The following is a 13,571-nucleotide window of genomic DNA, read 5'->3' as shown; positions in this document are numbered from 1 at the left end:
CTCATGGAGCCAATGAAGCAGAGCCTGTAAACTAGTGTTTTCAAACAAGAAATGCAACACTGACAAATTATTTGCAATTTTGCTTCATTTGTGGGTGCTTAGATCAATAGCAGCAGTCATCTTTTATTACTTTGTTTTTTTGTTCTATATATGAATATAATGCGACCATTTGATGACGCAAACAGGAAATCACGTACAGTTTGTCCTCATAAATCAACACAGTAAAAAAACACAAACATACATCAAACACGCCACAATAGACAATATTACTGCAACACAACTAATGACTCACAAAACACAACAAATAAACAGTTCACATTTTTTTAAAATCCAAACGAGAGCTGAATAAACATTTACAATGAAGTCTCAAATACAATTTAGAAATTCATTACATTGCTCTCATTATCAATGGATCACACACCTCTGTAAATGACAATTATAACAACCAGGATGAGGTTTTAAGAATTTGGCATTTGATAATGCCCTGGATTACACTGTTATTTTCTCAATGTTATTTTTTCAAATCATGTAATTAATGTTTCACAGTGGGTGCTCGAATAGTAGTCAATGTGTTTTGAACACTCTAAAGTTTTCTTAACAGGGTTCTCTTCAGGATAAGGAACCTGTGTCTGTTTCTCAAGAGGACTGGTGATTATAGCACAGTGCAGGATTCAGTAGTACTAGCTTGGAAAACAGCATGATTCATCAATAATGTTCGGCTCGGCATCTAACACAAAGAAATTGCATGATGGCACAATGTAGCTCACAGCAACCCGGAGTAACACTTTCATTTTAACAAACAAACAGCAACTTTGAGAAAGTCGGCATTTTTCTGCCTTTAGCCATTTTGTACCTGGAGCCTGTCCTGGGTCACATGATTGGGTGTAACTGACAGACTTTGGGATTTGCTCCCAGACAGTCACACAATAGATGGTTTAGGGGTGCCTGGATGGGCCTTCTGCTGGCAGGATGAGCGGGTGGCGCTGAACAAAGCCCCAGTAGCAACTATTCAGAGGGCGCTCTGCCTTCACATAAAGGAACTAATACCACCACATTGTCACCACAGCCAGCTTGGAACCAGGGCAGGGGAGTCAGGAAATTCCAAGCACTTTAAAGCCACTGTATGTAAGCCTCTCTCACCTTAAAGAAGGAGGGCCCCAGGGTTTAAAAAGGGAAGTTCAGACACCAACGCTTCAGTACACGTCTGGACCTTTGGATACTCTGACCGAAAGAAGGATTGCTATGCTTCTGAAATGATCTCCACTCTCCTGGACTGCTGACCTGCTTCTGTCTTGTTGAATTGTTGCCTTTCTGCCCTGCTTCCCTCTTACCTGGGAAAGAACAACTGGACCTGCAACTTTATCTTGAACCCAGGACTACCTGAGTGAATCCAAGGACTAGTGTGCTGGCCTCCTGATTTGAAACTAAGGGACATAAAGAGCTCCCCAACAACCTTCACCAGCACCTGGACCCAGCAGAATTGAGTTCCTGACCCCCAGGTGGTGCGCCTCAGGTTCTGGAGCCTTGGTGTGGCATCTGAGAGCTGTTTTGAAGTTTGGGGGATCTTTACGACCCTGAACAGGCCCATTTGCACCACGATCTAGTCACCTACACCACCATTCAATGAGAAGCTCCCACAGCTGCCATTTTATGCTACAGAATCGGCCGCTTGCAGGGAATGCTAACACAATGCTTCAGCAACACAGCCATCCACGACGCCTGGCCTCCTCTTCGTGTTACTCCGGCAGTCTCCTGAGATGCTTTCCCTGTATCTTGTGGCCCCCTCCACAGCGAAGGGGACTCCTGACACTGATTTGAAATGGTAAACTTTCAGCAGGGCCAATCTGGAGACTGTAGCCGACTGCATTCCATCGCAGTCAACCTAACTATTTTAACTTTGACCCAGTCTAGCGAATCCAGATATCCATAGTTGGTGCTTTGTGTTTTTGGGAGATATTTTTATTTGAATATTTAAAAATTAATATCCCTGTCACTACTGATTGGATTTTTGTCATTTTGGTGTCAAATAATGTATTTACTGTGTTTTCAGTTTATAACCGTTTGTGTGCTGCATAAATACTTTACATGGTGCTCTAAGTTGAGCGTGACTGCTATTTGTGCCAAGCTACCCAGCGTTAGGCACAGGTTAATTTAGTGACTCTTTGTAGTACACCCTGCAAAGAGGGATTGTAGCTGGTGCTGGACCAGGGCTCACATCCCAATCAATCAACAACCCAATTTGTCACAATTGGGTTCACAGTGCACCTTGCTCCTCGTGGACATTCGCCCTCCTACATAGTTGACAGGCATTGTCCCTCTGTCAGCAGGCAATCTGGCTTCTATGTGCTTCATGTCAGGTAAACAGATTTTACATCAAGAGATCGGCTTATCTGATGTCCTCTCACCTCTAGGAAGCAGGCTCTCAGCCAGACCCCAATTTGGGTTGCACAGCATTCTTCTCAGTACTCTGTGGGGCACTGCCTCTTGGTCATAGCGGACTTAGAACTGGAACAACACGTGGGGCTTTAGGTCCATCTTTATACACGCAAAGCAGACAGGAGATGTGTGCCAACGTTATGTACAATCAGAAGTGGTTTTATGTGGTTCTCATTTCAACTGTCCGTTTCAGACTGAGATCCTGTCACCTGGCTCTTGCATCGGTCAAACGCACATTTAAGGTCAGGATGTGCTTTTGATGCTTTTCTAAAGCAGCTGCTGTCCTTTGGAACAACCTACCCCTTGATCTTCACCTGACAGATCATCGACTGTTCAGGAAAAAATTAAAAAACACGTTGTTTCCCAGATACTGATCTTACTACGACCAACCTGAATTGCACGAATCCCCGTCCTAGCGCAGTGATGTCCTTCGGGATGATTCATGTGCTCTATAAATATATTAAAAACAAACACAAATACAACAGAGTTGTCTCCTGCCTGATAACCTCAACAGAGGTACAAATGGGCATGAGGTTTCTGCACCTGGCAGGCACCAGTCATCTGAAGAGTGGGATCATGGAGAGACAAAAATGTGGGCCTCTTCTAATGAGTCCCCATGACTTTGCACATCAGAATCTGCAGTCCCACACTTCACCCCCACCATTCACAAAATGGCAGTGATTCAGGTAAACTAATCTGTAGCCCCTAGCTCAGTAAAATACTTAATTGAATTTATAAAGGAGTCTTGTCTCCCCATCCCTCACTTAAGTGTTTAGGTTTCCTCACTCCAGTTTCAAGAATGACAGCATCTTACTTCCACTGTCTGTGGGAAAACTCACCTTCATGCTGAGCAAAAGGCCAGGCCATCGGTATCCTCATCCCTCTATTACTCTAGTTCACTCACCATGCCCACTACACAAACAAACATGCACAACATCCACTTGGGATGTTAGTGATTGGAGCTGGGCAAGCGCACAGAAACTAGTTAGTCAATACAAAGTTTATTGTGTAGATTACTTAAAACCAAGACAATATAAAACATATAAAAGGCATATTAGGATGAGAAAAAAAAGAGAACAATGGATCCTCGCAATAGTTGGCACATAGTGCCCAAAGATAATATAATAGCAGTTTTAATTAAATTTAGGGTGTTTGGCTATTTAAAATCTGTTATTAGAGAGCCGGTTTGGATTTTTTATAAAGAAAGTAAAAATAGTTTAAAATCACCCACAAAATGGAGTAAATATATAGCAAATGTTAAAACTCAATTGCTAGGGGGTCAAACATTACTATGCCTAATGTCTAGAATACAGGAACTAGGAATTATCAATCCACAAACATCTCTGCTTTGTTGTGTGTTTTTAAGAAGGTCCCGCACAGCTTTGAAAAATGTGCCTATTCTTGCCAATTCGAGGGAAACCATGGTACTAAAGGTCCAGTTTATTGCGTTGTTGCATGTTCTTATGCCTTGAGTTAAAAAAAGTGGCTTAATAGTGTTCGCCGGAGTTCGAGCAACGTCGGACAGCTGCAAAGTAGGTGTAAACAGGACTCAGATTTGTAGCCACAAAGTCTGCACTTGAAATTCTTGGAAAGCATTGGCCAGTTGGGGTTGAAGTCTTTAATGTGTAATGCCAGCATCCTTACTACCAAAATTTGGGTCAGGCAAGCTTTCCCGATTATGCAATTGAGGTAAGATTGACTCTGGAGGCCAACTTGGCTGTCGTTGTTGTATGATTGTGCCAGGGCCCTTAGTGGCGGGGTGGACTTAATATTTTCTGCAGTCTTCGAAAGGAGCTTATTCTGTTTTTTCAATATGCTTTTTACTGCAGTATGCATGAGTAATGGAGTGTTTAAGACGGTCAAGTCGATGTGAAGGGTGACTGCTGCCGTTGTTAGATTAGTGGACCGTGGGTTATTGTTATGTTTGAATATATTTTGCAAGATAAAATTCAAGGTGCCTGGCGTCGCCCTGGTGCATCTATAAAAGTACTTTAGAAAGGACCCTATACTAGACCATGCAATACCCTCCCGGGCAAATTCAAGTCTCACCAAAGGTCCCCTGATATGATAAGGCAATTTGAACAATCTTTTATAGACTTTTAGGTGAAGTTGTTTGATGGTTTTAATGAATTGGCCTGGAAAGGCCTCACTGCCATAAGTGGTTGCAGATGGTAATACGTCCCTGAGCACTTTTCTGATTGGGGTTGAAGTGGGGCTTTCAAGGGCTGTGTGTAATTGGCAGAGTCTAGTTGTTATCAGTGCCGCCTTATCGTTTAGATGCGCTTATGTGCTGTGGATGCGCCATTTGCAGAGAACCATGTGCCCAAGTAGTTATAGGATTTGGCTCCTGAGATTTTTAAGAGACCCAGGGACCAGTTGCTGCTTAATTGTTTTAGCGTCCTTCCGAAGGATAACACCTTTGTTTTAGAGTGGTTTACTGTCATCGTGTTTGCTATGTTGTATAGGTGCAGAGAGTTTAATGCTCTCTGGAGTCCTATTTTTGAGTTGTCTAGCAGAACTATTTCATCCGCGTACTGCAGTATTGTGATCTTAGTTTTGCCAATTTTTGGAGGGATCTAATTAGCATTGTTGATTGCCCGGGACATGCCCGCTGTGTATAAGTTAAACAACATTGGTGCAAGGACACACCCTTGCTTTAGCCTTTGGTTGTGGTGATCTTCCTGGTCACCACAGTGTTTGACACCTTGACCCTCACCCATGTTCATGAATATAGTGATATAATGGCGTTAAGCAGACCACTTGGGATTCCCCACACCTGGACTTTACACAAGTGGTCCAGTAGGCATTCGCTCCAGGGACGTAAATAAAAAAGGTCTGCAAATAACTATGGATTCACTACCACTCTATTGCTCAACTTATCATAAGAACAGCAATCCACTGTCTGTCAATGAGAAAGCACTTGATGTCAAGGGGCAGGCATAGGCCTCTGTGCTTAGCCTTATATTAGTGTGACTTCGGGGCCAAAATCAAAACCAGAATACCAGATACAAACAGTTGGGCACTTAGGGCAGCGGAACACAACTGTAAACCATGTAGGGGACATCCTGTCCCATAAAGGATTGTCCCTGTGTGAGTTAAGGGTGAGGGGTGTGCCTCTGTGACTACATGGTGAGGGTTGTGCCAGTTTGAGTGCAGTTTCAGAGGTGTGCCTGTATCACTGGAGAGTGAGACTGCAGCTTTGTAAGTTTTCACTAGGCAGTGTGCTTGTAAGAGTGCAGGGTGAGCAATGTGCGGTGTGTGGGGTACGCTTTGTGAATACAGAGTAAGAGGAGTGCCTGCATGAGTATAGGCTGGGGAGCAGCCTTGTATGACTGCCAGGTGAATGAAGTGCCTGTGGCAGCGTAAGGTAACAGTGTGCCTGTGAGTGCAGGGTGTACCTGTGTGAGTGTAGGATGCGTGCTGTACCTATGTTAGGGAAGGTGAGCAGTGAGGCAACATGATTGCAAGCTGGGTAATCTACCTGAGAGCTTGGGTTCAATGTGTATAATAAGTACTGGGTAAGGGGAAATCTGTAAGAGTGCATGGTGGGGGGAGTGTGTGTGAGAATGCTTGGTGTGAAGGGAGGATCTGCATAAGTTCATGATATTTGGGGTGTTTATTTATGATTTTCGGGTAAAGGAGTGTCTAATGTTATCAGGCTTAGAAACTGTCTGATTGAGTGCAGGTTCAAAGGATTGTCTGTGAGTGTAGAGTGATTAGTGTGCCTGTGTGAACCCATGCGGGGGAGGGCAGTGTCTTTATGAGTGCAGGGTGAGTGGAAGCAGAGTGGATGATATGTTTGTATGAGTGACTTTTTTGATGATGAGCCTGTGTGAATGCAGGTTGAGCAGAACGCCTTTATGAGTGTAGCGTGACGGGTGTACTTGTGTGAGCCCAGGGTAAGGGGTGCTGCTGTGTGAATGTGATAGAAGGGTTATTGCTGTGTGAGTTTAGGCTGACAACAGTAAGTTTGTGGGTGCAGAGAAGGTGAGTGTCTATATGAAAAAATGTTGAGTGATGGCCTGTGTAAGTGAATGTGTAACTGCGTGAGTAAGGATGAGCAGGATGCCTGTGTAGGTACAAACTGAGTAGTGTACTTGAGTGCATTGCATCAGTGTTGTGAGTGTGGTAAAAGGCAAGTTAATGCATGGGAGTAAGGTGAGGTGAGTGAGGGGCTGTCTGTGCAAGTGCTGGATGAGGGAAATCTCTGTATGAGTACATGGTGTGAGGGGAACGTCGGTATGAATGCATGGTGTAAGGAAGGATCTGTATTAATGCAGGGTGAAGGCAGTGTTTGTATGAGTGCAGGGTAAGATGAGTGCATTTATGAGTGCATGGTAAGGTGAGTGCCTGTGTGAACCCAGTGTGAGGGGTGTTGCTGTGTCAACACAGGGTATGAGGTGTTGCTGTGTGAGAGTAGGGTGAAGAGGTAGCAGTGTGAGGCAGGGGAGGAGTGTGTCTGTATACGTTTATTGTGAGCAGTGTTTGTGCAGGGCGATTGGTGTGCCAGCGTGAGTGAGAATATTATATGTGTCTGTGTGAGTGCAAGCTCTGTAATGTACCTGAGGGAATGGTCTCAATGTTTATTATGAACACAGAGTGAAGGGATTGTATGTATGAATACAGGATGGAGAAGTCTCTGTAAGAGTGCAGGTTGTGAAGGGATTGTATGTGTGCATGGGGTGAAGGGAGGTCTGGTATATGCATATGAGTCAGGAGAGTGTCTGTCTGAGTATTCGATAACCAGTGTATTTGTATGGGTGCATGGGGAGCGGTGTGCTTGTGTGCCAGTGTGAGTGCACGGTTAGCGATGTGCCTGGATGGGAGTAGGTTTCCAACTTATCACTATTAAGTGGTTGACTTAGGTGCCCACTGACGTCAAAGTCAGCAAAAAGCAAGCACTGAAAATGCCACTCGGTTCTACTTACCTTTACATGCAAGCAAGACTGATTTACATTAACAGTGATTGTTTATAGCAGTCTTTAAGTCTCTCAAGATCATTGTATCTTATTTGTAAGCAGGGCCACTGGAATTATGCGGCAGGAGAGGGTAAAATTAAGCAGCAGAGTTGAGTAAATTATACAGTAAGAAAAGGCAAATGATGCGGCATAGTGTGACATATTTTGTAACAGTATTACTTCATTATTTTGTCCGTTTTAAAACTTGGTAACACTGTGTGGGTGTTGGTTGCAGCTCATTAGTACCAGTTTAGGACCAAAATATAGCAATAAGCAACTGAAATTTGACCAGTCCAGCTCTCTAAAGGACCTTCCATTGGGCAGCAACATGAGTCGCTGCACTTCTAGTAACTTTTGAACCGTTTCAGCTAGAAACAAATGTTTTTTTTTGTTAAAATCTGCATATTATGTGGAAAATGCGGCAAATCTATAACTATGCGAAAATTGCTGCGGTCAAACAATGGCATTCCAGTGATCCTGATCATCTGTACATTTCGGAAAAAAAAGAAAACGTACCTTGAGGCCGGGTGCTACATCTTCTCTGCTCCTGCTCTCCTGCCTCCAACAGGAACAGGAAGCAGGCAGCCAGGCTCCCTCCCCTAAGTCAATCACAATGCTGCCATGCAGCATTGTGATTGGTCTGAGCGCTCTGACAGCCAAAGACTGGAGAGGTGGGCATGTTCTGCCTGCATGGAGAAGGGGAAAGTGCGCACAACTGGTTTGGGCAGCCCGAGAGGCCCGACCAAAGAGTCATTGCGTACTCAGGAGTGGTCAAACCACCCCTCACCTGCCCTGCTCTGTGATTACCATTTTATATTTTTGCTTCTTGCACTGCGAGAAAGCAGTAAGGTGGTGCTCCTCTGCCATAGCGGAGGAGCCACGACTGGTACTGGATCATGAAGGTATTGACAGAAATAAAGTGGAGACAGTGTTCCTTGTTACCTCTAGTCTTTGCTTTCTTCATTTTTCATTCCTTGCCCTTAGCAACAAATAGGACGCTGCTAGGGGCTATAGATGGGAAAAATATTCAATCTTGTGATGCCACTGGACGGTGAAAGGTGTGTAATGTCACATCTGTGCTTTCATGAAATCTAAAATGTCTGCCAGCATTGACGTTTTTTTTAGCTTTCAGCCATTTGCTAAATAATGTATGCCCAGTTCTTGGACTCCAAAAGGGAAAACCAGAATATAAAAGCGTCTTAGATTTCTCATCTTGACACGGTAAATGGCTGAAAGAATATGAATCTAAGCAGATCAGCTGGCGGAGAAGCGTAGTTGCAAAGTAATTACCTAGTAAGTATTTTAAGCCACAGTTGCTGGCAATGACAGCTGGTAATGGCTGCCCCAAACAACATGGATCCCAACCGTAGGATATGACTCATAATGAGAAAGTGACATTCACTCATTATTTTCCTCCAGTCCTACCTTCCAAGAGCCATTAAGGTGTTACTACCTTAAATAGGTACATGACTATGGGCCAGATGTAGGTGGCCGTTTGAGGCCATTTACAGAGCGGTAACGGCCGATTTTGGCCGTTACCGATCGGTAAATGGGTGACAGGTATGTAGGGGGCATTATTTTACTGAATCGGTAAAATTACCGATTCGGTAATTTTACCGATTCAGTAAAATAAAAATTCGGTAATTTTACCGATTCTGAGGCACCCAGATGTAGGTGGGACTCTTCAGAGTCCCAGAGGCCTTACCGAATCGGTATTTTACCATCAAATCCAATTTGATGGTAAAATACCGATTCCGGTGTGAATGCACATGTGTGCATGCACACCTATGCCATGTGACAGGCAGACCTGCCCTTAGGGCATGTATGCCTGCCACATGGCACCCAAGCCTGTTTTGGGGGTGCCAGAGGGTGTCAAAGTGACACCCCCTGCACCCTTGTGAAAATCGGTATTTACCGATTCGGTAAATACCGATTCGGTAATGCCCATTCATTCCTATGGGCTTCAAAGCCCATAGGAATGAATGGGCATTACCGATTCGGTATTTACCGAATCGGTAAATACCGAATTCTTCCGATTCGGTATTTCAGCACATCTGGAATACCTACATATCCACCCCTTAGATTTACCGATTTTTAATTACCGAATCGGTAAAATGCGGTAATTAAAAATCGGTAAATCTATTTTACCTACATCTGGCCCTGAATTGTAACGATATTCCTACCCGGACACTTAAAGATGCACACTGTAATAAAGCACAACCACACAGAGGGCCCTATTCAAAAAGGAAATTTAGTAATAAACATGTTTACGACAATTAAAATTTGTATGCCTTTCTGAAATCCAAAAAGGGATTCCTAGCTGGAATATTTGTGTTTACTGTTGCAGATTTCTCCGCTATGAGTGCAGAGAAATTTGCAGTGGTAAATCTCACTCGTGAGGTAAGGCATGGGTGTTCTAATACGTGGTTTGCCATTGACGTTTCTGACCTTCCACAAACATGTTAGTTTGTGACCTCAAGTATCTCCCCTTACAGGCTGGGAAGGGGAATTCCCCCCCCCCCCCCAGGAAAGAGGGGGGGCTATAGGAGTGCGACCGAGCTGTTTGCCAGGGCCTGTTTTCAGCCGATTTTGTTACTAGGCCGATTTTGCACCCTTGCGGCCCACCGGGGGATTGCCCGGGTGCCCGCAACAGCCAGTCCGGGCCTGTAGGGGAAGGGCTTTGTCAATGGGGAAAAAGTTTTTCCAGCAAGCAATCCAAAAAAGTTCACTTGCACAGGAGGCAGAATTCTGTGCTATGTAGAATTCTACATTGGGGAATAGAAATATTAGACATTCCTACTGGTGCTTCTAACAACCTATGCCTAGCTCAACTTTCAAGATGTAGGGTTGAGAACGTTTAAAAATAGAAAAAAAACATAAATGTACACGCAGGTAGAGATGTAAATCTCTGCCTGTAATTTTCTGTGTGAGTGGTCATGCATAGGGCACACTTTAATTGTGCATACGTTTTAATGCACACAATTTAGCGGTGGCTACAAGTGCACACATTTCAGTTATCTTGTTTCATTTAAAAAATGGGCTCGTTTGGCTTGTTTGTTGGTTGGCAATTCATTATTATACAGTTGTCAGTAACCTATAACGTTCATGCTTTTCAGCTGTGTAGCATTTTAGTACTGGACTGCCCCTGGTCCCATGTGCCTTTGGGGCTGCCCTAATTGCAATAGACACTTCAAGAGTCCAATGGCACACAAAAAGAAAGTGCCTACGCTACTCATTCTCCTGCACACACAGGCACATTTTATCTCACTTGAGGTAGCTCTGCAAACCACTGACCTATCTTGAACATCAGACTACTTTACATTTTGGTGATCGGTCAGTAATAACTGAAAATGTGCATTCACCAATAAACCACAAGCAAACAAAGAAATCTGCTTCACTGCTTCATCGCACCTTAACCACACATTATGAGACTGCGAGTGAAAGGAGGAAGACACTGTTTCACTGTAAGAAAGATACTCACGAAATGGATAGGAAGTGGTCCATGCGGTCTGTGGGGGGGTCGAGGGGTCCTCTTTGCTGAGCATCTGTTGAACGAGAGATCGATTTTTAAGTTAGTGAAGAAGAAACAAAAAAAACATCTATTTCCTTGTTATGTGTCCACCACAGTCGAAGCTACAGATGTGGTGGATTCAAAGGCAGAAAGCACGTTGCTTCAGCATACAGAGAATAGATACCGCCGGGCATCAGTGAGTCTTTCTTACACACAGAGAAGTGGGCAATCAGCCTACAGAATAGGAGCATGACAAGCAGCAGCTCTTCAAACTTTCACCACGTACAGGCTAACTTCTACCACACACAGAATACGTGCAGGAGAGGCAGTAGTGGTTCAAGCTTTACTGGATAGGTAGCAGCAGAGCAAGCTTCCACCACCTACAGAATAACAGCAAGAGGCAGCAGCAGTGCAAGCTTCCACCACATACACAATCAGCTCAAGAGAGGCAGCAGCAGTGCAAGCTTCCGCCACATACAGGATAGGCGCAGGAGAGCCAGGAGCAGAGCAAGCTTCCACCACCTACAGAATAACAGCAAGAGGCAGCAGCAGTGCAAGCTTCCACCATGTACAGAATGAGCGCATGATTGGTTGCAGCATGGCAAGCTATCATCACATACAGGATAGGCGCAGGAGAGCCAGCAGCAGAGCAAGCTTCCACCACCTACAGAATAACAGCAAGAGGCAGCAGCAGTGCAAGCTTCCACCACAGACACAATAAGTGCAAGAGAAGCAGCAGCAGTGCAAGCTTCCACCACATACACAATAAGTGCAGGAGAGCCAGCAGCAGAGCAAGCTTCCACCACCTACAGAATAACAGCAAGAGGCAGCAGCAGTGCAAGCTTCCACCATGTACAGAATGAGCGCATGATTGGTTGCAGCATGGCAAGCTATCATCACATACATATTAAGCGCAGGAAACACAGCAGCAGTGCAAGCATCCATCTTGTGCAGAAGATAGAGGAGGGCAGTAGTAGTGCAAGCATCTGTAAGAGAGGCAGCTGCTGTGTAAGCTTCCACCATATGCAGAACAAGTGCACAAGAGACAACTGCAGTACAAGGTTCAACCATGTACAAGATAGTGCAGGAGAGGCAGCAGCAGTGCATGCTTCCACAGCCTATAGGATAAGCACAGGAGAGGCAGCAGCAGTTCTAGCTTCCACCACATACTGAATACGTGCAAGAGAGGCAGCAGCAGGCCAAGCTTCCACCATCTACAGGATAAGTGAGAAAATGCCAGCAGCAGTGCAAGCTTCCACCACCTAAAGAGTAAGCGCAGGAGAGGCAGTACAGTAATGTGATGTAATGTAAAATGCATTTATATAGCGTATAAATCACCCGAAGGTCTCAGAGCGCTAGCAGATCCTCCGTCACAGATCCATAAGACAGGAACAGTGAGCAGGTGACTAAAAGAGACAGGTCTTAAGTTTCTTACGGAATCTCAGATGGTTGGGTTCTGTCCTGATCTGGAGGGGCAGGGTGTTCCAGGCTTCAGGAGCTGTTTTACTGAATGCCCTATCACCATTTCTAACAGTGCGAACCATGGGAACAGTTAGAAGTAGTTTGCTAGTGGACCTAAGTGTTCTGGCCGAGTTATGGAATTTGAGCTTTTTTTCCAGGTAAATCGGTCCTTGTCCATGGATGGTTTTATGGACTAGGCAGCATAGTTTGAATGTTATGTGTTTCTTTATTGGGAGCCAGTGCAAAGTTTTGAGACAGGGCAGTGATGGGGTGTGGGGGGGAAGGTTGAGCACCAGCCTTGCTGCAGTATTTTGTAATACCTGTAATCAAGCCAAAAGATTTTCGTTAATGGAGGATAGCAAGGCATTCCCGTAATCTATACGGCTGACAATGAGACCTTGTACTAAGGGCATGCGCGACGTAAGGGGAATCCATTTGAAATTTTTCTTCAGACTGCGCATTAGTCCAAAGCTGGTGTGCACTCCTTTGTTGACATGTTCAGTCATGGACAGCCTGTTGTCAACTATTACCCCAAGGTTCCTAACTGAGGATTTGGGAGAGGGACAGGATCCTAGTGTTGTTGGCCACCATTCATTTGTCCAAATCTTGTCGGCCTTTCCGAAAAGCACAATCTCAGTTTTGCTAGCATTTAGCATCAGGAAGTTGTTGGTCATCCAGTTATGAATTGCAACCATACAATTTTTGAACCTCAGTTTGGTTTCGTCTGGATCCTGGTTGACAGTGACCAGTAACTGCGTATCGTCGGTGTAGGATACGGTCCCAAAACCGTGAGCTCTGATCACTTTAACCAAGGGGATACATATAGGTTAAAGAGCGTAGGGCTCAATATTGACCCCTGGGGTACACCCTTATCGTTTTCCAGATAACTGAAGGAATATGTTCCTACTTGGACCTTTGAACTCTGTTAGTTAGATAGCTTTTGATCCAGAGTAGCGCAAAACCCTTGACACCAATTTCTGCAAGACGTTCTAAGAGAATGAGATGCGAGATGGTGTCGAAGGCCGCGGACAAGTCAAGCAGGATCAATATGGCAGACTGTCCAGAATCGAGGGTCATCCTAACATTATCAACAATTTCAAGCATGGCAGTCTCAGTGCTGTTGAATTCCCTGAGTCAAGAAGTCTGTTTGTCTCCAAGTAAGTTACAAGTTGTTTGTTTATCAATTCAATTCAATTCTTTTATTC

General features: G+C 44.6%; 1 protein-coding gene across 3 annotated transcripts in view; it reads right to left on the bottom strand.

Annotated features, from left to right (window-relative positions):
• LAT (linker for activation of T cells) overlaps window positions 1-13,571 on the bottom strand; it is a 428,981-nt gene that overhangs the window by 93,454 nt on the left and 321,956 nt on the right. For all 3 annotated transcript variants that reach the window (XM_086932412.1, XM_086932414.1, XM_086932413.1), the window contains exon 5: window positions 10,876-10,939. In XM_086932412.1, coding sequence (XP_086788538.1) covers window positions 10,876-10,939 — 64 coding nt within the window. The remainder of the gene's footprint in view (window positions 1-10,875; window positions 10,940-13,571) is intronic.

Source organism: Lissotriton vulgaris, chromosome 7, assembly GCF_964263255.1.
Source record: "Lissotriton vulgaris chromosome 7, aLisVul1.2, whole genome shotgun sequence".
Taxonomy (NCBI): Eukaryota; Metazoa; Chordata; class Amphibia; order Caudata; family Salamandridae; genus Lissotriton; species Lissotriton vulgaris.
Note: the sequence above shows the minus strand (reverse complement) of the source record. Positions and strands in the feature narration are given on the sequence as shown.